At 41.5% G+C, this 27,500-nt stretch overlaps 2 protein-coding genes and 1 pseudogene across 3 annotated transcripts in view; all 3 read left to right on the forward strand.

Annotated features, from left to right (window-relative positions):
* Window positions 1-2,590: 2,590 nt before the first annotated feature.
* LOC144531651 (E3 ubiquitin-protein ligase TRIM39-like) lies at window positions 2,591-4,477 on the forward strand. The gene has a single exon (XM_078271903.1). The coding sequence runs from the start codon at window positions 2,678-2,680 to the stop codon at window positions 3,881-3,883; it is 1,206 nt and encodes a 401-aa protein (XP_078128029.1). The 5' UTR covers window positions 2,591-2,677; the 3' UTR covers window positions 3,884-4,477.
* A 3,956-nt stretch (window positions 4,478-8,433) lies between these two features.
* Window positions 8,434-23,942, forward strand: LOC144530803 (uncharacterized; annotated as a pseudogene). The gene is made up of 3 exons (XR_013503150.1): window positions 8,434-8,601; window positions 12,228-13,876; window positions 21,408-23,942. The product of XR_013503150.1 is annotated as an uncharacterized LOC144530803 (transcript).
* Window positions 18,242-27,500, forward strand: part of LOC144531656 (zinc finger protein RFP-like) — a 23,796-nt gene continuing 14,537 nt past the window's right edge. Inside the window, exon 1 of the mRNA XM_078271914.1 lies at window positions 18,242-18,367. The gene's annotated coding sequence lies outside the window, so the exon portion shown is untranslated. The remainder of the gene's footprint in view (window positions 18,368-27,500) is intronic.

Raw genomic sequence — 27,500 nt, forward strand, 5'->3', positions numbered from 1 at the left:
TGAATGATGCATCATTTAAGATTGTAAACAGATAAAAAACTATTTTATAGATAAAAAACATTACCATTTATTTCAGTGTAGTCTCTATTTGTTGTAACATTACTGTAGTGGAATTTCAAGCTCATGCTCTGTAAGTTGAGTTAGTGGTACCCAGGTCTCCCCCCAGCCCCTCCCTAATATTTAGCGGTAGATGTGTCCCTCTTAAAAAATACAAAAGAACCCAGTCCCTAAAGATGTAAGAATAATAATATATCCTTCTTATTTGAGCTGTTGTCGGTTATATATGCAAAAAATGTGAAATCTAAAACCAGCCTTACTTCTTACCAGTTAATGTGTTTTCCAAAAAACAGGACAGGAAATGAAGTGTTAGACGCTCAACAAGTTTTGGGGAAGACCCCCAGACACCCCAGTTATAATGTGTGTCCCCCCCAATCTTTTAACAAAACCTACGGCCTTGGTACCAGGTGAACTAGCTGTTACCAAGATGTTCCCCCACCTGCCAGGTCCCACTTAACCCCTGGTACAAACAGAATAACAACCTATCCAAGTGTCCAAAGGATAATCTAAACATTATTTATTACACTCACCAAACATTTTGACCATGAAAGTCCACATTTAGTGGCCTCTGACCCAGTGGCGCAAAAAGTGGGTATGCACTATATGTGGCGCATGGGGGCGCAACACCATGGGGGGCGCCAAAGCGATGGTTAAAAAAAAATCAATATGTAGCTGCTGTTGTGCGTTTCTAAATCATTTCTGCATTTCCTCAATGTTATTATATACTATTTTAGAGGACTAACAGGATAGAGGAGGCGCCCTGTCTCATAACATTCCATCATAGAATGTTGACATAGAAGAGGGAGGGGGAGCGGGTGGGCACCGTGAGCGCTGCAACGTGAATTATACTAGACTCATCCAAGGTGGCGCGTGCCATCGTGACGTCAAAATTACGTAATATCCTGCCGTCGCGCCCGATTTATAGTGTGCAAGTAGAGTTCGCGCACGACTCTTTTTTTTTTCAGCGGCGTGCGACAAAGCGGAAACGGGAGGCCTGAACGAGTTCGCCGACAACGTGATGCCAGGACTCTCAGAGTGACTGCAAGTCTCTCTTGTAAACTTACTGGGTTAAGATGAGTTCTTTTATGGTGAATGAAAGGCTTGATCCGACGAAGTAGGTCATCCAATGAAATCGAAGCATTGACGGCAATGCTGCTGCCAGTTCTGCCGTTGTTTACTTTTTTCTTCTTCTTCTAGTCCGTAGAAAGAGCAACGTCGGTAGCCTTTGCTCATTAGTGCCACCTCTGTTCAGGAGAAGACTGCAGCTAGCGTCACGACCACCAGCGCGGTTAAAATGGCGCGCTCATGCCACCTCGGAATGACAGGGAACGCCCCCGTGATTACGTTGTTTTTCCGACTACCAGCGTTCACATTAGGATGGTCGGGATCAGAGCCATGTCTTTCTCTATCACTCTGGTCGGGATGCGTGTTCTTCTTCTGTTATATTGGCTTTGGCATAACAACTTGTTGCATGACTGCCACCAACTGTTGGCCGTAGCCTAGAGCATCAGGTACGTAATTAAGGTTCACTGTGTTTCTGCACGGAGGATTATTACTAGCGCACAACACGTTGACGCTTCTGTGGACACAAGACTGACGGCCCAGATTACAAATGAAGGAAGACGAAAATAACCATAGACTATCTATTATTAATGCGATGAAGTGTAAACGTACATAAGTGTCCTTTTGAAGACAGCCACCACTGCTGTAGCTACATGCTAACGGCAGTAAACATGTCATCTTAGCTGGCAATGTTGTTAAATTCTCCCAAATTCTGGGTCACATTCCTGCTGAAACATGTCCGATTGGGTAGTGTTTGGTTCAGAAGCCTTTATCTGTGATTTTTTACGTTAGAAAGTGCTGCTTCGTTCCACTACAATCTAACGTTAGCTATTGTAGCTGCATGCTAACGTGACATAGCGGAGCATATATAGCTAGCTACCAATAAAGGCTTCTAAACCAAATACTAAACAAATACAAATACAGTAAAGTGACCGGAATTTGGGGTGAAATGTCCAGCATTGAGCTACATAATAGTTTGCTAGGAGTTAGCTGGTCTCTCACAGAGATCTCATTTGTAGCCCTGTTTTTACCTGATACTTTCATAGAAGTACAAACACATGAAGTGAAAGGTATACACATGCTTAAACTTTATTTAAAGCATGATTAACCTGAAGCAGGACGGAGTCATGACTTAAAACACCAAAGCAAGGCTTCTAGCTCAGGCTAGCTAGCATTAGCAAATTACCTTCAAAGTTGCAAAGAAATGATGAAAGCCTTTGAAGCCTATATTTAATTTGCTACGTGGTGTTGTACTGGATGGCCGGACGAGCCTCCGTATATCATTAACAGATACTTTAGGCAACTCCAGCAAACACCTTGCAAACGTCATCTCTGCCATCATAACGGTCTACTGTCACTGTCTAATGTTTTCTTCTGGTAACCAGAAATGTCCAAACATCCTTACGCCAATACGTGCATAGAGCTGTGAAGTTTGCCGGTGTTCGCGCAAGCGTAGAACTGATCAGGCAGTGTCTTTTAAATTATATGTATTTTTTTCTCTCACTGCCTAGTGTGTCTGGCCTCCTACGGTGAGACTCACCTGGATCCTGATCTGACCATGTCAGGCCTGAAAAGACATCAGCTGATCGACCCTGTGGAGAACCTGGAAGGAAGGATGTGTACGAAGCACGATAAACCTCTGGAGCTGTTCTGTAAGACCGACCAGACATGTGTCTGCACGTTCTGCAATGTTTTAGATCACAAAATGCATGATGTTGTTCCTCTGAAAGAACAATATGAAGGAAAGAAGGCAGAGCTGGGGAAGACAGGGGCTGAAATTCAGCAGATGATCCAGAAGAAACAACTGAAGATTAAGAAGATCAAACAATCGGTCGACCTCAGTAAGAACGATGCAGACAGAAAGATAGCAGAAGGTGTTCAGGTCTTCACTTCTCTGAAGGAGTCTGTTGAGAGAGGCCTGAATGAGCTCATCGACACGATCAAAGAGAAACAGAAAACAACAGAAAAACGGGCCGAAGCTTTAATCAAAGAGCTGGAACAGGAAATCTCTGAGCTGATGAAGAGAAGCACTGAGGTGGAGCAGGTGTTACGCTCTGAAGACTACCTCCATCTTCTCCAGAGTGTCCAGTCTCTCAACACCATCCACCCTCCACCCACCAAGGACTGGACAGAGGTCAGCGGCCATCCATCATATGAGGGGACTGTGATGAAAGCTGTGGCTCAGCTGGAGGTGACACTCAGTAAACTGTTTGTTGAGTTCGAGCTGAAGAGGGTCCAGCAGTATGCAGTGGATGTGACTCTTGATCCTGATACAGCACATCCTGAACTCATCCTGTCTGATGATGGGAAACAAGTGATACATGTTAATGGGCTTCTGATTCTCCTAGACAACCCAGAGAGATTTCTTAATAATGCCTGTGTTTTAGGAAAGCAAGGTTTCTCTTCAGGCAGATTTTACTTTGAGGTTCAAGTTAAAGGAAAGATTGAATGGCATTTAGGAGTGGCCAGAGAGTCGATCAACAGGAAGGAAACAATCCAGGAGAGCCCTCAGAAAGGTTTCTGGGCTATAGGGTTGAGCAATGGAAATGAGTACAGAGCTCTAGCTGGCCCTCCAGTCCTTCTCTCTCTGAAGTCTCAGCCTCAGAAGGTGGGGGTGTTTGTGGATTATGAGGAGGGTCTGGTCTCCTTTTATGACGTAGATACTGCAGCTCTTATCTACTCCTTTACTGGCTGCTCCTTCACTGGCTGCTCCTTCACTGAGAAACTCTTCCCATTCTTCCATCCCTTTAGTAATTGGTGGTAAAAACTCTGCCCCTCTGATCATCTCTCCTGTCAGAGTAAACTAATCACTGATCTCATTTCAGGTATTGATTTATTTTAAATCAAGGGAACAAATGTACATATTCATATATTTAACGTCTTATTTTCTCCAGAATATGTTTCCTGTGGTGACTGATTTACACTTTATTCCATTTATTATCATATGGTTAAATGTGCAGCAAATCTTTGCAAATTGAATCAAACTTCATTTTGACATATTTGGTGTCTTTAGAAACTGATTTCTTCTGGAAGTTATAATAAATGTCTGTGGGTTTTAACGGAGGTTTAAATAGATATCGTCCACATAACGTGTTTCATGATGCATCAAATTAATGTGTTGATGAATTATGACTAGAAACAAAGAAATTCCAGATATCCACAATTTCTCATTTTAAATGTCTAAAATCAAAGGTAAAGTGCAAATCTGATGGAACAATCAGGATCTAAGAGGTATGTGGTGTAAATTGGTTGTCTGCATTTTTTTTTTTTATATTCCTCAGTAATGAGACAGGAAAGAAAAAGTCTGAATTATTGTGGCATAATTGCAGAAATAAAGTTTGTTTGTTGAGACCAAGAATGTTAATGGTGTTATTCCTAAATCTTTTCTATGTTGTCTAAGTTGACATTACAGTTTGAAGCAACATTTCAATACTGACAACACATGTATAATCTCTCTGAAAGAGTCAAACAACAATAATTGATGAGTGCAGGGTATTCATTTAAACTCTGAACATTTCTTGAGGGCTGACAGCCTTCCTCATGTCCGAGCACGTCTCCATGACTCCCTGCTACACTGCAGCAGCAACAACAGGCCTCCATGTAGACCACTAACTGGTGTTGTGACACAGAACGACCACTAGATGGATCACAACACAAAGGAATGATGAGACAAATGACGTTTTTCCATTACATGGTACCTGCTCGACTCGCCTTGACGCTACTCACCTTTTTTGTTTTTCCATTATGAAAAAGGTCCCTGGTACCTGCCAACAGGTACTTTATTTAGTATCACCTCCGTCGAGGTTCCAAGAGAGCTGAGGCGATACCAAAAGGTGACGTGGAAACATGCAGACTACTGATTGGTCGGAGAGAATCGTCACTAAACAATGCGTCATCATTGCTATAGCGACAGACGGGGTGCCCTGAACAAACCCGCCATTTTTAAATAGTTTAGCCAGCGGAGTTTTCTTTTTGCTGCTTCCAGCTTCTTTTTGAAACAAAATTTGTCTTCTGGCAAACACATGGCCACATGCCAAAAACAACACATCTTCCATGTTCTGTGTGTGCGTCGCGTTAGGTCAGAGCAGTTTCCTGCGGTGTCGCTATGGTGACCAGCCACGCTCGCCTCACATATGAGGCAGTACTAAATCTGCAATGGAAAAAGGAGGACGGGGCACCGCGGTCGATCCGAGCCAAATAGAGCTGGTACTAGCAGTGGGTAAGCTCCATAAGTTACTGTACTGCTGCTACGCTGAGCACCAAACACTCATGAGAGTGAACACACTGTCGGTCATGTACAGAATAATCACTCATGATGGACAAGGACACAACCGACAACCTCACATATGTTTTCCTTCAGGAGGAGACACCATCTCCTCCACCTTCACCAGTTTATAAAGAGAACATCTACTGTTTCCAGTGGCGACTGGTCATTAGGGGCAGGTGGGGCACAGCCTCTTGTTAACAGAAAGAAATGCAAACAAATGTTATTGGTAATTAATTTAAGATTATTATAATCTATACTTTATTATCTTCTATGAATATAACATCTTCCTGAATTGCATACAATTTGTGGTAGGATTTTTATTTCACTTTCTGCCCCTGCCTTGCTGCTTCAGACTGCGTTCTCCGGTGTTCTCGGTAGACTACGGCAGCCTGAATGTGTCAGAGTGGGGCTAGCCCCTCTCACACAATGCAATGTGCATTGTACATGGGAAACGAGTAATACACATGCTCAGTGTTAGTGTGTTTAATGTAGATCACGTGAATTTGATGGATAGTGGGGCTGACGGCCCATAGCCCCACCACAGCGTCATTTCATATCTCAGATATGATTGGCTGTCTGGCGCAGCGCCAACAGTCGGCAAGAAGAACGATGAGGGGAGATTGTGTTATCGTCGCCAGCTAACTCAGAAAAATTATCGAAGTGGTTTTTATACTCGAGCAGTGGTTTGAACCCTTTGGAGGAGAAACTGGAATTAAAAGGCCTTGGTGCCCACCAGCCTCTGGATATCGTCATCAGTCAAACTGCTGGAAAAAGTAACCACTGTTTAACGTGGAGTGGTCAACTTACAAAATAAGTCAAGTTTGCCCAGAGGAAGAACCGCCGCGTGGCTTTTCTCTTAGAGAGCCCTCAGCCTTGGTGAGTGAAAACACATTTGATCATCCTGCCTTTGAGGTGCTGGTCCATATGTTGATCATGTTGTGTTGGATTGATTGATATTAGCTGCGTTAGATAGTGACGAGTGTGTACTTGCTCGGTTGTTGTCATAGAATGGATCTGAATGCAGCACCGCCTAACGTTACCTTTTTCAGGCTAAACTCTTACGTTACTACCACGGCCCCTAAAAGCACCGTGATCTGGCGGGGCCTGTAGCCGGGCTTGCAGTCACCTATTGACAGCTAAACAATTGGCGCTGGTAGCCTCATCGCCTCATGTGTTTGTAAAGGTGATATTTTGAATACATTGAATGGGAATATATACATAGGTTCTTCTGTAATATACTTAAAAATGTGCATAAAAGTATTAAGTAGTAAGTTAAAACTGCTAAGTTAAAAACTGCTAAGTTAAAATGCTGTAAGTCATTGCACTACTTGGTTAAAGTACTTGGTTACAAAGATGGTCATTCATTTCTTTACTGAGTTAAAATGCACTATGATCTGTAGATCGGTAATCCATTGCTCTGACCTTTTCATATAAAAGAGTTTTAAAAGATAAATAGGATAAAAAGACGATTTGTGTTTAAATTGCTGTCTAAGATACCTACTAATACTTTGGGAAAATGCACTTGAAAATACATTTTGCAGTATTTCGTTGTTTCCTTAAGTTTCTATTTGTTTCCTGTTGTAAGCACTAGTTGAGTTGCTAATCTGTGTTTGATTACTAATGCCTTGTTCGGACTGTAGGGGAACGTGTGGCTTCCACTCGTTCATTACAACACTGGATGTGAGCGAAGCAACATCGTGTCCGTGTAGCTCATTCTATTTTCCCCTTTCACAGGTAAGAACGAAGGTGGTGATATGAAATGTATATGTGTCTTAATTTTGTAAGGAAGTAAGGGAGTAAAATATGAGTTACTGTGATAACTCAAGTATGTGAATGTAGAGGATTGAATGTAAACGTGTTGCTCTACTGTAGCTTACAGGCTAACTGCATCACGCGAAGCTAGGTGAAGCGTGGTACTAACGTTAATGTAACATCGCCGTTGCCTGTATTCACTCGTTTTATATTGTTTGTATGCAAATGCTATTGCTGCATTTTAAGAATAATAGTGTTAACTATTAAAGTGCTAATTGTGCAGAAGCAAATAATTTGTGTTGGTGCAACTGGAGTAAGATTGTAAATAATTCTGGATTAATAATAAATGTACAGCAGAAGTATTTTGCACGATGCTGGTATGTAGCCCATCTTTTGAAATTGTGCCCCACCATTTCTTTAGATATAAAAACACCACTCAAGAAGTTCAAGAACTTTCTGGAAGTCTCATTTTCTTGATTCTCGTCTTGTTTTAATAGAAGTTTATTTCTGAAAAATCCCTGAAACAAAGAAATCTGGTGAACTGGTAGAAGTAGAATGAACTCACATGTTGTGTTCCTCTTTTGAGAAATAAACTCAGTTGCCAGTTTATTAGGTACACCTGCTAAAACTAATGACGTCTAATACAACATACTACAGTCAATCAAACTAATACCAATGAGGATAGACTAAATAACAGAAACAGGTTATAACTGTAGTAACATATCTAAAACATTCTTATTTTACACATTACATTATATCACTTCTATTACAATATAAAATACTATATTGCTGCTACAGAGGCAGATGTTTAAAAAACCTTTATTTTCAATCTTCATTCATGTAAACTGTGTGGATGAATGAATGAATCCAGAAAAACACTTTACATACAACATGAGAGCAAACAGGAAGTAACTCTCTTTATCTTTGATATGTTTAACTCCCCAATGTTACATATTCAATGTGTGAAAATACCTATAGTTACTGTGTAAGTATATATTTAATTTCTTGATATTCTGATTGTCTTGTTGATGATACATATTATATTTGTTGCACGATTTGATGCAACGTTGCAGATGTGTGTGACGTCTCTCTTTGTGTCCAATAAACTGTAAACTAAACTCTTCTGGTTAAAATAAAGCTGAGGCACATTAATGTTTCAAAACACATAATAAATCCTTAGTTATAGCATGACCTTTGCTCCATATCAACCAGACAACACCCTGGTATTTCACAATAAGAGTGCACATGAGGGGGAGGAAACAAACAGCAGAGCTGCAGTAAGAGGAGGAGCAACACTGGAAAGAGGAGAGCTTCAACGTCACACTCCAGAAATGAAAGTTAAGGTTGTCAGAGTGTCAGCCATGCTGCAGTCGAGACAAGTCTCTGTTTCTCTCTGAAAGAAAACTCAAACTGACTTCATCAGGTCTTTGTCAACAACACAGCAGAGTCTCTGCCAAACACTGGTGAGTACAGCTGATCAGATTTACACTTTCTACAAGCAGGATTAACACTAAACTTCAGCTCTACTCACAAAGGAAGTTCCACTCTTTTAATTTATTGTGAAATGTGTAACAATATAACTATGGCTGTTTGTCTGCAGGCCCACTATACAGTAGCCCACTTTAACAGCTTTAAACAGTCTCTGTGTCAGTTCTCTGGACGTTAGGAACTGGTTACTGATCACCTCCTACACACTACTTTCTCTATTTCCTCTGGCTGTTTCACAATAAAAGCTTTCCACCAGAGAATCAGTGGAAGGCTTTTAATGTGAAGCAGCTGGAGGAAATGTACAGTAAGCAGAGCTTTGTTAGCAGTGCTGTTCTTTAATAAAAACTGGTCTACACAACAGGGTGTGGACATATTCTGTGCTGTTTTATCAGAGTAGTGCATCAGCTTGTCGCCCCACTTAACACACACACTCACTCAGAACACACTGAAAGTAAAAACACCAGCATCAAACACAAATACACAAATTACAGTACGTAAGATAAACAAGAAGGAATGAAAATCAGCATTTTGCTTCAATATGGTATTTTGTCTAGTAATTTATGAAATTACTGGAAAAAAAAACTAAAGGTACACAACAGTAACAAAGAATAGTGTGACTAATCCTGCCTCTCTCCAGCATCATGTGGCAAGTTTTCTTCATCACATTGGATGTCTGCATCATCTCTAAATACTAATGAATGTGGTGTTTCCTTTGCTTTCACCTCCATTACTTTCTGAAAAACAGTAAGAACGCAGTTTTACTGTAGTAAAGATATATTTTTTTTCACTTTTTTAAATAGCTGTGTATATAACCTCAGACATCTGACCTGGACATGTTGGTATCTTTGCTCTTTTACCTGTTTCTCTCAAACGGTACAGTGTATAATTGTTTCATTCTTATTTAGTGTTTGTATACAAAAAAAGGCTTTCTATATAAATACCGTATATGTTCACTAACTAGTCTAAAACAAGACACCTGCTTAGGCTTTCAGCTAAAATTGCCATCAGCAGTGTTTGATAGGCACCAGACTGAAATCTATTCTGTTTTGAATGTGTGGTTAACAGTTTTGACATCAGTGTGTTAGCATTTGAACAAAAAGCTGTCAATCCACAGCGTTGTGCACGTTGTGGTTGAAGTCATGGGATAAGTGTGTAGAGTCTTGAAAACTGTGTTCAAGCAATGAAAAAACGAACTAGAGTTTGGTCCACATGAACTGCTGCCGTGTAGACTGTAGATTTTGCACATGTTACTCCTGGGGTCCGTTTCAGAAAGCAGGTTTCGTGAAAACTCTGAGTTTGTTAACCCTGAGATGAGGGAAACTCTGGGTTTACTGTTTCAGAAAGAGAGGTAACTTAACCTCAGAGTCAGTTACTATGGTAACTGAGTCTGTGAACCTAACCTGGTCAGGAGCAGGTTTTCTTCTCTCAGTCTCCTCCCTCTGACACCAGCCCTCTTTCATTTCTTCATTCATTCATTCAGTCTGTATCAGGCGCATTTTAGACCAGTTTGTTATATCGGCATGAATAAAAAAACTGTTGGTTTATTAGTTGTTAGACAAACAATACAACTTTTTTTTTCTCAAAACATGGCATGTCCTTGTGTCGACGATCCTGTTGATGAAGAAGCTGTATTTCTTCACAGGGAGTTAAATATACGTCTGGAGATGATATTGAGGACCGACTATAGATGCATTTTCATTTCCAGATAACTACCTATTTGAGCGGTATGGTTTTTCTTCCCAGTCTATTAGATATGTATCCTCCATAACCTTCTCCGTCCTCATATCACTAACGTCACCCATCGTGGACATGCTCTTACATCCCAGCACATTCTTTGTGTCGCATCATGTTTTTTTGCAAACTGCAGTTTTCTTTACAACATTGGTGATGTGGAGCATACTAGTAAAGCCACTGTATCAAAACAGTCGCCGAAGAGTGCGACTCGATCGCTCTGAAACATGTTTTAAACATGTTTGTAGTGTTCCCTGGACACAAACAGTGACAGACATTAAAAAGGAGTTCCACAGTATTGCAGGTGAATGATGTAAACCCTTTGAAATAAAAGATTATGAATCATAATTCTGTTAATGATGGTGCTGCAGCCTCAGAATGGGATTAGTAGGCCTAGGACTTTTTCGCCCGCAGTATTGCACCTAAATGAAATAGATTATAGGTTCAGTACCATTTCACCAGTAATATTACGTTATCCTTATGATTAATATGATTTACACTATATTGGAATATACACATTTACTCTAGCATCAATTTTCTCCCACGCAAATTTGCAGCAGCCGCTGTGTTGCTTTTTTTAACAAAATACATGTTCAAACTCGCTGTATGTGCGCACGAGTCTTTCCGCCAACCCGTTTGTTTATGGTTGTTACCATGGTGAATCGTAGTCTCATGGCTCCATTCATGCTGCCTTTTTATTGTGGTGGTGCACGCGCGTGAACATACTCGGAGTTGATTGAACCAACTCATATCAGCTGTTCTGGAACCAAAAACTCAGAGTTTCCATCTCAGGGTGAATCAACTCAGACATCAGGGTTACACTCAGAGTTTGTTAAACCTCCTTCCTGAAACGGACCCCTGTTAACCCTAACCCTAACCCTAATCCACAGGCCCCAGTAGCCCATTTTAACAGCTTTAAAGATTATTATGTTTTTGGCATTTGCGCCTTTAATAGATATGACAGCTACATATGAAAGGGGAAGAGAGAGGGTTAAGACATGGAGGAAATTGTCACAGGTCGGACTTCTGCATCAAGGCATACACCTCTGTATATATGCGCCTGCTCTACCAACTGAGCTAACCCTGCCAAATTTGTGACAGTTGTTTTAATAAAAAGGTATGAATATTGGTGCCAGATCAAGTGCATATACAGTAGCTAGAGTCTGCAGTTTGAGCTCCTCCAGACCACCTGAGGTCTCCAGTCTTGTTTCCCCAGCTGCTGAGTGGAGTGATGGGGGTTAGCTCTGGAGACTCCAGACCCGCCTCCCCCTGTGCTGTCCGACCACAGCCTAAGCTACTGCGAGCTATTTTAATGAGTTTCTTTTTAGCGAATTTAATTCCCTCTGGTAATCAGTGTAGCACATGTCGAGGGCTCTTATTCTGAAAGGTAAGAACAGAAAGTGTCTCTGGTAAACGCTGTCTTTGTCAAGGTTGAAAGCAAGTAACGTTTGGACAGCAGCCTGTGTTGTTGTATTATTATCCTCATAAGTAAACAACACAATGTGATTGGTTATGATGCTTATATTCACAGTGTAAAGTTAACATAAACTGACCTTGTTCCATAAAAACAATTACGTTGCTTTATCGCCGCGCAATATTCAGGTTGCATGAAAGTACTCATGACGAAAACAACAGTTAGAAAAAAATACTGATGTACAAATTAATAGCACAAGAAAAAACATTGTGGTGTGTGTGGCCTTAACTCATGCGCTGTTTGATAAACCCAGAAATGCACAGCGATGATGACCGGCAGCCCATCAGTACCCCCGACATGCAGAAGTGTGCGAGGGCCTGTTCATCACTGCTTGCAGCATAAATTAAAACTGTATTTTGAATATAATGTTTTTCTTTTCTTTCACACAATGTGTAGATATGGCTGCTGCAAACTATCTGTCATCTGAAGATCAGTTTCTGTGCTCCATCTGTCTGGATGTGTTCACTGATCCTGTCAGCATACCATGTGGTCACAACTTCTGCATGAACTGCATCACTGAACACTGGAATATTAGTGACCGGTGGCAGTGTCCCTTATGTAAAGAGGCCTTTACCACAAGACCTGACTTGAGGGTCAACACTTTCATCTCTGAGATGGTTGCTCAGTTCAGACAGGCAGCTCAACAGAAAGCCAGCAGCAGCAGCTCAGAGCAACAAGTGTCCAAACCAGGAGAAGTTCCCTGTGACGTCTGCACTGGAACCAAAGTGAAGGCCCTGAAGTCCTGTCTGGTGTGTCTGGCCTCCTACTGTGAGACTCACCTGGAGCCTCATCTGACCATGTCAGGCCTGAAAAGACATCAGCTGATCGTCCCTGTGGAGAACCTGGAAGGAAGGATGTGTACGAAACACGATAAACCTCTGGAGCTGTTCTGTAAGACAGACCAGACATGTGTCTGCATGCTCTGCACTGTTTTAGACCACAAGACGCATGATGTTGTTCCTCTGATAGAAGGATATGAAGGAAAGAAGACCGAGCTGGGGAAGACAGGGGCTGAAATTCAGCAGATGATCCAGAAGAGACGACTGAAGATTCAGGAGATCAAACACTCAGTCGACCTCAGTGAGGAAGATGCAGACAGAGAGATAGCAGAAGGTGTTCAGGTCTTCACTTCTCTGAAGGAGTCTGTTGAGAGAGGCCTGAATGAGCTCATCAACACAATCAAAGAGAAGCAGAAAACAACAGAAAAACAGGCCGAAGCTTTCATCAAAGAGCTGGAACAGGAAATCTCTGAGCTGATGAAGAGAAGCACTGAGGTGGAGCAGGTGTTACGCTCTGAAGACCACCTCCATCTTCTCCAGAGTGTCCAGTCCCTAAACATCCAACAACCTCCACCCACCAAGGACTGGACAGAGGTCAGCGTCCGTCCATCATCATATGAGGGGACTGTGGTGAAAGCTGTGGCTCAGCTGGAGGTGACACTCAGTAAACAGATGAAGAAGCGGATCCCTGAGTCTGAGCTGACGAGGGTCCAGCAGTATGCAGTGGATGTGACTCTTGATCCTGATACAGCATATCCTGATCTCTTCCTGTCTTATGATGGGAAACAAGTGAGTCTTGGTGAGGTGGAGAAGAATCTCTCAAACAACCGAAAGAGATTTTCTAACCATTCTTGTGTTTTAGGAAAGCAGAGCTTCTCTTCAGGCAGATTTTACTTTGAGGTTCAAGTTAAAGGAAAGACTGAATGGGATTTAGGAGTGGTCAGAGAGTCGATCAACAGGAAGCACATCACACTGAGTCCTGAGCGTGGTTACTGGACGATATGGTTGAGAAAGAGAAATAAGTACGAAGCTCTTGATGACCCTTCAGTCCTCCTCTCTCTGAAGTCTCGGCCTCAGAAGGTGGGGGTGTTTGTGGATTATGAGGAGGGTCTGGTCTCCTTTTATGACGTAGATGCTGCAGCTCTTATCTACTCCTTTACTGGCTGCTCCTTCACTGAGAAACTCTTCCCATACTTCTTTACTGGCAATAATTATGGCCGTAAAAATGCTGCACCTCTGATCATCACTCCTGTCGGAGTAAACTAATCAGAATACTTTATTGATTGATTGTTAGTTGCAGTTGCTCACAGTCAAGGTAACAAACAAGAGTAAGAAAAAACAGTCAATACTTGTATAAAGTAATGTAGCTACATTGGAAGAAACAAAAAGTTAAGCAGAAGTGAGATTATGTTAAAAAGGTCAAAAATAGGACTGTATCCAGGATTTTAGCATTACATTTCCCTGACCTAAATATGCGCATTCTAAGACATTTGGAGAGCAACTATTGTATAATAGTAGCTTCAAAATCTGGGGGGGGGGGGGGGGGGTACACAGTAGGAATACAGCACCTTCCTTTTTCTTTGGCTCTCATCATGATCTTGTTCATCTCGTCCCTTCCCAAAGGAAAGCTTTGTCTGAAGTAGTCTCTTCATTTGAGTTTGTCTCAGTGGAGAAATGAAACACAACAACTCAGTTGATATATTTATATAGTAGCAGCATACGGTAACATTAATGGTTACTGTTCTCTGATAATGTTAGGATAACAACATTAATCATACAATTAACCAGCTAGCAAACCATACAAGATAACGTTAACATTCATCCAAGTGAAATTAGCTAACATTACATTAATATTGGATGGCATCAGTTTATATGCAGCGCGACAGCAAGGGAGCTTTTTGTCAGATGTCTGTCTGGAGATGAATAGCATTGAAAAGTAAAATTATACTAGTTAAATACACTCATTTGTCTACGCTATTTACCTGCTGTAGTCACTAGAAAGAAAAGCTTTTCGGCGGGTGCTGACTGGTTGTTGACACTATACCCAAAAAATATATATATAGTTATGACAGGATAATCCACTTTACCGCCTACTCAGTCACCCACCACCCGCACACAAGCAATGAAGGTGATGATGATCAGACAGAGGAACTAGTCGTATATTGGTGTTGTACAAGTTTATTTAGGCAGTTTAATATCTCTTTTTATTTGGGGGGGGGGGCGGTAATAGAGAGGAGACCCGGACCTCAGTGTCCCTTAATGATAGATACGGCCATGGTTGAAAAGATTCTGTTGCTAAAACAATGGATTGTACAAAAAAGTACAGTGTAAGCATAAAGTACAGCGTGAACATAAGTGGCAGCAGTGAATAAATATCAGATATTGCACATGTAACTGAGTAATTATTGCACATAATTGTCTAAGAATATTGAGATTCAGATGTAGTCATACGTGTTATGAGTCCAGTTTTGACATTCCAAGTGTGTAAGACTTGAGGAGGAGTTATATAGTTTGATAGCCACAGGTAGGAATGACCTTCTGTGGCACTGTTTGGGTGTAGGGGTCTCAGACAGTGTGTTGTCGAGTGGGTGGAACGAGTCGTAGATAGTATTTTGAATAGCATTCTCCTCTCCTCACTTATTTCATTTATTGATTTATTTTCAATAAAGGGAACAAATGTACATATTCATATATTTTACATATTATTTTCTACAGAATCTGTTTCCTGTGGTGACTGATTTGCACTTTATTCCATTTATATGGTTAAATGTGAAGCAAATTAAATCAAACTTCATCTTGACATATTTGTTGTGTTTAGAAACTGATTTCTTCTGGAAGTTATAATAAATGTCTGTGGGTTTAACAGAGGTTTAAATAGTCCACATAACGTGTGTCATGATGCATCAAATTAATGTTGGTTATGTAATCAGATAGACATTTATTTGTATTTGATTTGAGCCACAGAAAACATATTGCTGAATATTTCATTGTGTCATGAAGCTTCATTTAAGAGTAATTATTATTACATCCCATAGTGTCTACAGAACACAGTATGTGTCGTTGTTATACCGGCTATAAAAGGTTAATGGATGTTTCTATCTTGTGTGAAAAGTGTTTTGGATAATTACTGGTCACTTTGGCCATTTTTTATTTGTTTCATGAATTCTGTAAGATGGTTTATGAGTCAAAGAAATCTGTAAATATGTGATTGTAGAATAAAAACTCTAAAATAAACCAGTTGTTGAACTCAAGGCCTGAGGAAGCAGTGACTTGAGCACCAAACACTGAACAGAAAAGCTGGTTGACACACAAGTTGTATTTTATTACAAATACATTGTGTTTCCTGTGACTGCTTCAAAATAAAAGCCTTGAGTGTGTTTCACTAGTAGGATGCTTTTAATGTGAAGCAGTGGCAAGAGGAAATGTTTGTTACCAACAGCAGTGATTTAAAAATAAAAACTACATCCAAAACATCTGTAAGAAAAACTGGATGAGTGTTCTTATTTCAAGAATCATACCAAAGACAAATATATTTATCTTTTTCTTTAGTTTAGGGTAGGTTAAAGGTGCAGACATCCCTGTAAAGACTAAAGTACATATCTAAGTGAGCAGGATGAGCTTATATTCGGGTATAGGATCTAGAAAATAATGACTGCTGTTTTATTTGTAGCTCAAAGTTGTGCATGAAAATCATCATGGTTTTGTACATAAGCCCTGTCAAGACACATTCAAATAGTTAATAAATGGGGTTGTAAAAAATCTTGCTGGTGTTATTTTATACAATTTAAACAGGTAAACACCATAAACTCCACAGTTATTTTGATTGTTGCACTACAGTAACAACAGCAACAAGCTTCCATGTACACCACTTCTTGGTGTTATGGCACAGAGCGACCACTGGATGGACCACAACACAAAGAGACAACCAGCATGGAGTCACTATGCTGTTAACCAAACACTGATACACCTTCATGATGCCTTGGTACAATTGTCCGGTAAATTGTAGTATTATTCTTACTCTTCCACTTATCACATGGTGTCTACACAGCTCAGTGATTCCCCTCAAACAAAGTTAACTCATGTATAAAGTACAGTACCTAATCTATACAGTACCGCCTTTCTTCACCTCATGTTAAACCAGGGCAAACCTGTCTATGTGTAGGGACAGGGCCAGACATTGTTAATATTGGGGACTCAGCCCAAACTTAGGGAGGCATGCTCCCCTGGGAGATTTCCATTTACAGCAGCTATATGCACTATTTATAAGCCAGAGAAAACTTGTGTGTCACTAAAATCTGAATCTGAAAAGTCTGAACATGAGGAAAGAAAACCTAACAGAGCTGCAGTAAGAGGCGGAGCAACACTGGACGGACAACAATCCATCTTCACATTCCTTAAAGTGGCCATATTATGGTCATTTTCAGGTTCATAATTGTTAGAGGTTATATCAGAATAGGTTTACATGGTGGCCGGGTAAGCTCAGTTGGTAGAGCAGGCGCACATATGTAGACTCCTTGACGCAGCGGCCGCAGGTTCGACTCCGACTTGTGGCCCTTTGCTGCATGTCATTCCCCCTCTCTCTCCCCTTTCATGTCTTCATCTGTCCTGTGGAAATAAAGGCCTAAAAATGCCCCCCCCCCCCAAAAAAAAACAATAGGTTTAATTTTCAAAAAACTCCATATTTTTGTTGTACTGCACATTGCTGCAGCTCCTCTTTTCACTCTCTGTTTTCACAGAGTGAGACCTCTCACTGCTGGAACATCTTTGTTGGCAGTCGCACATGCTCAGTAGCTAGGTAAGGACTACTAGCCAGTCAGAAGCAGAGTATGAGGGCCCTGACAGTACCTAGGTAAGGACTACTAGCCAGTCAGAAGCAGAGTATGAGGGCGTGCCCTGACAGTAGCTAGGTAAGGACTACTAGCCATTCAGAAGCAGAGTATGAGGACGTGCCCTGACAGTACCTAGCTAAGGACTACTAGCCAGTCAGAAGCAGAGTATGAGGACGTGCCCTGACAGTACCTAGGTAAGGACTACTAGCCAGTCAGAAGCAGAGTATGAGGACGTGCCCTGACAGTACCTAGGTAAGGACTACTAGCCAGTCAGAATCAGAATCATTTGTTGTTTAACAGCAATTTACTGGGGAAATAAGTTATTGTTATAAGTTATTGTTATTACATTATTAATAAATCATGTAATTTTGACCATATGGCCTTGGAAACAAACAAGCCGTTCTTTAATTTTACTTTTAAAAGTATCGCTTTAGCTGTCCACTGCTCCTAATACAAATTTCACTATATACACTCTGTGTAGGTGATGATTAAGAATAAAGTTAGTTTGTTAATGGGTTCAGTTGTGGCGGCAGCAAATTACCAGAATAACATAACTCACAGCAACATGTAGTTCTGATACCACAGCACTCCATTGCAGTAAGTGACGGAGTAACACTGGAGGTACAACATTCTAACGTCAGTTTCCTTGTAATGAAACTCGAGGTGTGTACATGTTGTTCTGAGATCAGACTGTTCCTCCCACATTACATAATTAACCTGAAAACTGTCCAATCAGAGCGCTGACTGGCAGCCCTACAGGTGAGACTGGGTCCTGCTCACATGTCATATGACAGCTCTAGATATAAAGGTGTTAGGATGAGTCAGATGAACACAGACAGCAGCAGCATCTGTCAGTGACTGCTGATGAAGGTACCACGTCTCTTTGACCTCATCTGAACGGGACTTTAACAGCGGAGCAGCCTGACAGGTAACATTACACACCTTTGATGAAGAAACTCAACTATCAGTTGTGATATTTTGGGGGCTACATAACATACTTTAAGATGAGAGCAGTGATACATTCTTTCAGCACTATTGTAAACTGTTTGTAGATCTGAAGTAACTCAGTTATTATTCTATGAAGTGTGATATTTTGGCCAAAATGAGCCTTTTTATGTTCAATTGAGTCAGATTTAATCATCACCAGGAAACAAGTTAGATGTTAATCTCTGCTGACTTCACTGCTGAGATATGAGGGAGTGTCAGAATGAGAGCTGTTTTTAATTGGCAGGTGTGTGTCACAAACTTCATCCCATCAAAAGTGTAAATCGGTCTTGGTTTTAATTTGTGGCCACACATCCTCAGCAACAAGATAAAATATACTTAAAAACTAATATTATGATTATAAATATCAATAGTATTAATCCTGAACTACAGACTGAGTTAAAACACATCCAGAGGTTTCTGAAGGGACAAGTCAGTTACTGGAGGTGGGTTGGGTGGAGCTGAGGTGTGATAGACTGGGACAGTCTGTAGTGTTTTGGTGTGACAAGACACATAAATAACTTCAGTCAAGAAGGGTTGTCCGAGGGTTGTCACAGTCAAGATCAGATGCTCCTGCCATTGTGCCCTCAGGCCTCTCCAGCTAATGACTCTGTCTTTTCATTAGACAAGCTTAGTTCTCAAATCAAATTTAAACCTAATCAAGTAAGACTTCACCAGATAGACGATAGAAGATAGATACCTGTGGGGGGCAAACTTATGTCGGAGTGCTCCACTCATTCCAATCAGATGTGTTAAGCTTAAAGGGGTGATACAATGCAAAACCGATTTTACCTTGTCATAGTTGAATAACGACAGTTCGGTGGGTAAATAGGACATACATAGAAGCTCAAAATCCCATTGATACCCCTATCCTCTGCAAATCTCACATTTTGAAACTGCTGCTGAAAACGGGAGAATATCAACAAAGCTAAAATCTGACGTCAGCATCCCAACTGCTAGTCTTTGTCACGCCCCAACATTTGCATAGGCTACACCACTGACCTGAGGTCAGCTTAATCTTCTGAATCTAGCTAGGTCACGCAGATCTCCAGAGGTCCGCTATTTAATTAATTATTAATTAATAAATTCACTTCTGAGACTTTTTTATGTGAGAAATCAACTATGTAGAGGTCAAATATGGGCCTTTTTACGAAAATTGATGGCTAATTGCAAATTTTGCCCGACTGTGTGTTGGAGTTCAGCAGGAGTTCAGCAGGCTAAGTGACAGCGTCCTTCATAGACTCTGGTTCGCTGTGAGCTAGCTGGATCTTCGTCACGAAGGGAAGCCCGTGGCGCTCCGTAATCGCGCAAAGTCACCGTTTCTGGGTTACTGGACTACAAAACGCCAAGGCCCTGATGGAGCTCCAGGGCCTGCAGCTAGCCGCAATCTTTACCCATAGGATTGAAGGGACAGTAGCAGCTAATGAAATCCCTAATGGTCACAAAAATGCATTAAATTGAAATCGGACACCATTGTTAGCGTTATAAGACCTTGGGGTAGATGTTATGTAAGTGGCGTGACGAAGTTCAAATCGTAAATATACTCTAGTTATGCTGGCAGCTGGCAGCCAGCCAGCTCACTTCACTGGGTATGGAGGTTGCCGTTTTCTCGTCAGACCGTGTGGCAATCAATTTCAATTTCAATTCAATTCAATTTTATTTATAGTATCAATTAATAACAAGAGTTATCTCAGGACACGTTACAGATAGAGTAGGTCTAGACCACACTCTATAATTTACAAAGACCCAACAATTTCTCTCCTAATCAGAACGCCCCCCAGTTATCTATGTAGCCCATATTATTAGCTGGACAACACCCCGACAACCAGCGGTGGAAGGATGACATGCGGCTGTACATGGTACACAGGTTTGGCAGGGGTCCAGAGAAAACTACTGAGTCCGACATTGTCTTTGCATTTACACAAAGTGACTTAACATTCATTTTAGTGATCTCCGATTTACGTAATCGGGTATCATTACCACCTACGTGAAGTATGATCTTACTGTATTTATGGTTATTTTTATTTTCAGCCAGCAGCTTTAGATGGGATTCTATATCGCCCGCTCTGGCCCCAGGGATGCACACGACCGCAGCCGCTTTTCTTGGAGCCACCAACCTCACATTTCGCAATATAGAGCTCCCAATAACCAGAGCTGGCTTCTCAGCAGGTGTATCACTGAGTAGGGAGAAACTGTTAGAGAGGCGAAGATGCTCTGGTTTAGAGCGACCGCCGTTATGTGCACTCCCCGGTTTAGAGCTAGCGCTACGCTTCTTTCGGACAGTCACCCACTCGCCTGGCTGCTCGGGGTCTGCCGGGGGACTGCTAACAGAAGCTACAGTATGTTGGCCCGCACCAGCTACAGGGCGCTGGCTAGCTACGGAAGCATACAATTTTAATTCCATGGTGCGGAGCCGTGCCTCAAACTCACTAAGCCTCGCCTCCAAAGCAGTGAATAAACTATATTTATTACATGTATCTTTATCACTAAAAGAGGCAGAGGAATAGCTAAACATTTGACACACAGAGCAGGAGACGGAAAGGAATTAGCCATTGCTAATGGCTAAGCTAAAGTAGCTAACAGCGTTTTAACAATTGTTAGATCAGCGAGGAAGCCGCTGTAAGAGAAGAGAACTATAAGTGCTTGAGTATAACTAGTGTAGTTTAAGTGCAAACCAGGCAAATAGTCGCTAAATTAAACAATAAAGCAGAGTTGAGTAAGTTTTTTTGCTGGAGCAGCAAACTAGCGTCCGTAACACGGGAACACCGGAAGTGAGACAATACGCTTACCGTAAACGTCAGCACGTCAGCACAGCCGGGGAGAGAAGCCCAATCCAATCTGGATTAGGCCAAGTGGTTTCTCCTTTCTCCTTTCAAACGAGCAAAGTGGCAGTTGGTCAAGGCCACAACCCCACCCTCCACCTTGCCAACCCCTCTCTCCTCCCCAATAGCTACAGACACAGAAATGGAGCATACTAAGGAAAGCTCATTGTGAGACTCACCTACTGTGAGACTCACCTGGAGCCTCATCTGATAGCTTCACGTCTGAAAAGACATCAGCTGATCGACCCTGTGGAGAACCTGGAAGGCAGGATGTGTACGAAGCACGATAAACCTCTGGAGCTGTTCTGTAAGACCGACCAGACGTGTCTGCACTTTCTGCCCTGATATAGACCACAAGACGCATGATGTTGTTCCTCTGAAAGAAGGATATGAAGGAAAGAAGGCAGAGCTGGGGAAGACAGGGGCTGAAATTCAGAAGATGATCCAGAAGAGACAACTAAAGATTCAGGGGATCAAACACTCAGTGGACCTCAGTGAGGAAGATGCCGACAGAGAGATAGCAGAAGGTGTTCAGGTCTTCACTTCTCTGATGGAGTCTGTTGAGAGAGGCCTGAATGAGCTCATCAACACAATAAAAGAGAAGCAGAAAACAACAGAAAAACAGGCCGAAGCTTTCATCAAAGAGCTGGAACAGGAAATCTCTGAGCTGATGAAGAGAAGCACTGAGGTGGAGCAGCTCTCACGCTCTGAAGACCACCTCCATCTTCTCCAGAGTGTCCAGTCCCTAAACATCCAACAACCTCCACCCACCAAGGACTGGACAGAGGTCAGCATCTGTCCATCATCATATGAGGGGACTGTGGTGAACGCTGTGGCTCAGCTGGAAGAGACACTCAGTAAAGAGATGAAGAAGCTGATTGAAGCCGAGCTGAAGAGGGTCCAGCAGTATGCAGTGGATGCGACTCTTGATCCTGATACAGCATTTCCTAATCTTACCCTGTCTGGTGATGGGAAACAAGTAACTGATAGTTATATAAGGAAAAATCTCCCAGACAACCCAGAGAGATTTTCTAAGTGTGTTTGTGTTTTAGGAAAACAGAGTTTCTCTTCAGGCAGATTTTACTTTGAGGTTCAAGTTAAAGGAAAGACTGACTGGGATTTAGGAGTGGCCAGAGAGTCGATCGACAGGAAGGGAATCATCACAACGAGCCCTCAGAAAGGTTACTGGACGATATGGTTGAGGAGTGGAAATAAGTACAAAGCTAACGCTGTCCCTCCAGTCCGTCTCTCTCTGAAGTCTCCTCCTCAGAAGGTGGGGGTGTTTGTGGATTATGAGGAGGGTCTGGTCTCCTTTTATGACGTAGATGCTGCAGCTCTTATCTACTCCTTTACTGGCTGCTCCTTCACTGAGAAACTCTTCCCATACTTCAGTCCCTGTTGTGATGATGGTGGTAAAAACTCTGCCTCTCTGATCATCCCCCCTATCAATGTAAACTATTTCAGGTATTAATTTTTAATCAAGGGAACAAATGTACATATTTATATATTTTACATCTTATTTTCTACAGAATCTGTTTCCTCTGGTGATTGATTTACACTTTATTAGGGGTCCAAACCCGAGGGGGCCGGGAACCGCGTTTGCTATGCAACGCAGTTCACAGATTCGGTGAAGCTGTGGAACCTTATTGTTTTCCTAAGGATTATTATTTTTCTCCACCTCAAAGTGATGCTACAGTCTAAACCGTATATGGTAGGGGGTTGCCGTTTTCAGGACTGTTCCAGATCCCTGCAATGACCTGGGCCAAAAAAATTCTGCCACTTCCACCACTAGGTGGCGCTATAGCAGAAATAAACATGTTATAACTCCCAAACCGTACATCGCAAATTAAAAATACACATTTCCACGCGTTCCCTGAATTCAGCTGAATCGCCTGATATAGCCCCGCCCATTTCCGCCTATACTTTTATACGCAAAGAAAATGAGATTTATCCTAAACCTATTTTTTTGAACTCCCCCAAGACTGTGTGAACGATCTGCACGAAACTTGGTTCGTAGCATCTCCAGACCGACCTTACAGAAATTATCAAAAGAATTTTTATCGAATGAAAATTGCGCAAATTACGCACAAACTAATTTGTGTAGCTAGCTACGAAAACACGAACTTTGCCATATCTTGGTCAAAATAAATGCTATCAAAGACAAACTTTAGATTCTTGTTTGCCATTTCCCTCTGGGGCTCCAAAAAAACATAACTCAATGCATGTAAATGGGACATTTGTGACTGCAATTTCTCTGCCATAGTAATTGCTATCAACACAAAACTTGTGATGCTCGTTCCGTATGCCGCTCTGAGGCTCTGTACCAAATTTGATGAATTCCTGACGTTTTCCTCTCCACCGTTACGCTTTGGGTCTCGCTTTCACGCGCTTTCTTCTAGAAGTTATAATAAATGTCTGTGGGTTTAACAGAAGTTTAAATAGATATCGTCCACATAACGTGTGTCATGATGCATCAAATTAATGTGTTGATGAATTACGACTAGAAACACAATAGAGAAAAAAACAACACAAATGTTTTTCTTTTTTTTGTCATTTTAAATATCTAAAATTAAAGGTAAAGTGCAAATCTGATGGGACAATTAGGATCTAACAGGTATGTGGTGTAAATTGGTTGTCTGGTGTTTTTATTTGTTATATTCATAATTTCAGAAATAAAGTAAAGTCTGTTTTTTGAGACCAAGAATGTTAGTGGTGTTATTCCTAAATCAGTTCTTCTGATGTCACTTTAAACTGCTGGTTCTGTTCTTTCTACAACATCAGTAACCTTTTACTTTTAAATGTAAGCCACTTTCCTATTTGGAGAACCTGCTCTTGCACTTATTATGAAATTGATATTTTAAAGTGTTTAGACATAATGGTTAATAATCAAAACACTTATTAAGAAAGTGAATGTGATTTTTGACTTCAGGAACCACACTGTTGCTCTTATTTTGAAAGAGCCGGAAGCTGTTGAGCGGAGCAAAGTTGACGGTGTTTGTGATGCTGAGGAGAGAGCATCCTCTGCGGCAGGTCTCCACACAGGCAGGCCGTGTGTTTAAGGAGATGTGATGTCAGAAAGAAGATCTTTATTCTTGTTACTACATGTGATTTTATCACCGTGAGTTTGAACCGTTTTCATCCTGAGCTCAGCGATGGTGGGTTTCTCCGAGAGTGGTGCAGTGTCGCCCGGACACAACAGACACGGACAGGGCTCTGGCTCCGGCAATAACGGCAAGAAAACGTCGAAAAAGTCGCGAACGAAAAGAGGCATATATGTGACAATTAAAGAGGATTTCATCAGTCATTATGTTTCTGCTAACTTTCCCATCATCAAAACAAACTTTAAAGTGCAAGAATAGTTAATGGAATCTGGTCGACATTTTTTCCTTTGGGCACGCAACGGGAAAATGTGCACGTTACTGCTCACACAAGGGGCTGTGGTGTTAGTGCAGTTAGCTATAAACACATTTTTCTCACTTTACACACTGACACAACACAAGTGGTGATGTAGGATTAGTGCTACAAGCAACGTTGTTGCCTTTCATCGTCCTGTCCTGTAATCGTGTCCAAGAAGCTGAACCAACTCAAATAAAGGTTATCCCACTTGTCTAACCCAGGCTAAATCAAACAGAGCCATCATCTAGAACTTGTTCCCTGTTGTATTCTAGTGTCTTCTGTTCCTGTCATGGCCTTCAGATAAATACATTCTTTCATTTTGGGTCAGAATTTGATGTACAAAGATGTTTTTTTTCTGCATAAAAGTAAATAAACATATTTCTAGTGTTGGAGTAATTAGGATTGGGAGTGTTGTGTGTGTGTGTGTGTGTGTGTGTGTGTGTGTATTTTCTGTATTATTGTCTATAAATGAGATGATTCCCTGGTTATCCCTTTAATAAATGAATTAAAAGAAGAGGTTTGGTCTCAGTCTCTCAGTCAGTCTGCATGCATTTGACAGATTTATAGAATAATATTTAGGAGCAATTATGAAGTGAGAATAACTTATAATGTGGGTTTAAGTTCCCAGAGCAGTTTATTCATTCATGATATCATTAGGGGAGACGCACCGTTGAGTTATTGGTGTTTTTGTGTTTGACTTTCTTGGTTATTCTGTGTATATATGTGTGTGTGTGTGTGTGTGTGTGTGTGTGTGTGTGTGTGTGTGTGTGTGTGCCCACGGATGCCGACGCTATGTCCCGCCCTACTCTGCCTCTGATTGGCTAGTATACGTTGCCTTCGTTGGTCGGATTGGTTACGTTAAGGCACGAGGAGTGTGATTGGTTAGGGTTGCGGAACGAATGCAATGGTAAGCCAATCAGAGCGGAGTAAGGCAGAATAGGGCGGGACATGCCGTCGCTGTCTTAGGAAACGTAAATACACGTGGGGCACACGTCTTCTGTTCTCATGCTAGGCGGGTTGTTGTTGTTGTTGTTGTTGTTTTGCTCGTTTTGCTCGCTTTGGACTCCCAACAGGAACACAACTTTAACGTTTAAAGAGGACGTGCAGCTGTCCAGCGTCTGATTGTGTACCTGAACACACCGCAGTGCAGACCGCTCAGAGTCTCCTCCAAAACCCCGGTGGTAAGTAACGTTCCAGCTGGTCATATTTACACTTTCAACAACAGGATGGACACTAAGCTTCAGCTCTACTCAGGCACCAAGTCACACATTTCCTCTCATGTGATATAGAATATATTCATCACGTTCCCATATGTTAGGCAAGCTACTTGGAAAGTTTAGTGATCTAACCTACTTGTTATTCTACATTAAATGAAGCTAACATTAGCCCACTAATAAACATAGGCGTAAGCTACAGCAACATGGTTAAAGTTAAAGACTGTACTTGATAAAAGAGCTAAGCTACTCAAACGCTGTTTAGTTCAGAAAACAGTGTTGTTATTAAGATGGAGTCAAACTAGTCACACTATTTCCCAATACTGATTTAGCACCGAGGTGACGTCAGCCCAGGCTGCTAATGTAGGCTACTTTTAATTATATAATAACATATTAACTAGAGATGCACCAATTACAATTTCTGATTTTCTTTGAGTTAGGCCAACCAATACTGATTTTAGCCGATTCCGATTTAATTTTTTCTAACCTCTTTACAGCACACACAGATATTTATTTTCTATCTTTTCTTTTATAGAACATTTTGCACACAACATAGAACAGTTTTTGAACAGATAATGGATCACTATAAAATAGAACTATATAAATGACTCCTGGTCCTATTGCAAACTTGTTATCTTCACACGCTGAAGAATCTCCAAACAGCTGACATGTTGCAGGTTAATTCACCAGGTTTCCTACATGTGCGAGAATAGCGCGGACATGGCGGAAAAGTTGAGAGAAAGGAAAAAGAGACTGTGCTGTCGCCAAAAAAAAAAAAAATGAAATCGGCATATGTCAGACTGACCTGCCGGTCGCCGGTCATGGCCGAGCACGTGAAAACCGGCCAATTCCGGTCACCGGCCGTCTATCGGTGCATCTCTAATATTAACAAATGCCTGTTTGGTTAGCATAAAATCAATACATTTATTAAACACTGGCATCTGCTCAGTACTTGATACCCAAAGCTCAAGTAACCTTTTGCATTGTCGGTATCGGGAATGGAAAGGTTAGATCAGCGCATCCCTCAAATAGCCATATAATAGCCTACATTTAAACAACATTAAAACCAGACCGATCTCATGAAGTGGCGTATGTATGACACGCCAATTCGTATGCCGTTATTGGCGTGTTATCAAGACGCATACTCACTTTTTAGCATGTTTATCAACTGCGTTTTATAACCTGCCGATACCGATTTTAGACGATGCATTTGTACAAAAGGCGTCTATACATGGATCTCTCGGCAACGTCATCACTGCTTGCGCACGCAACCGGGGGGCAGAAAGAAGACGTGTTTCCTGTAGCTAGTAGTAGTAGCAGCATAGCGTAAGTCACAATGCCAAGGAGTTGTTGCGTGGTTAATTGTACAAACAGAGCAAGAAACATGGGTGCCTGATGTTTAACATACCTAGGGGGAAGCATGCTTTTGCCAAAAACCGGCGGAGGTTATGGCTTCAAGCCATAAGAAGGGGGTCATATGCAAGAGTCAGGCTCCCATTGGATCAATCAGAAAAGTTGCAGCTTGTTCAGTTGTTCAGCTAAGTGATATCTACCTGTCAGGACTGTGGTACTCGAGTCCAACATTTTACTATTCTTCTGGGTGCTCACTTTTTTTCAGGGATGTATTAAAAGTATTTTTGTTTGG

Source organism: Sander vitreus, chromosome 2, assembly GCF_031162955.1.
Source record: "Sander vitreus isolate 19-12246 chromosome 2, sanVit1, whole genome shotgun sequence".
In the NCBI taxonomy this organism is placed as follows: domain Eukaryota; kingdom Metazoa; phylum Chordata; class Actinopteri; order Perciformes; family Percidae; genus Sander; species Sander vitreus.

What these genes read in the sequence shown, in the direction of transcription:
- LOC144531651 (XM_078271903.1), top strand. Translation starts at nt 2,678, where the DNA reads ATGTCAGGCCTGAAAAGACATCAGCTGATCGACCCTGTGGAGAACCTG.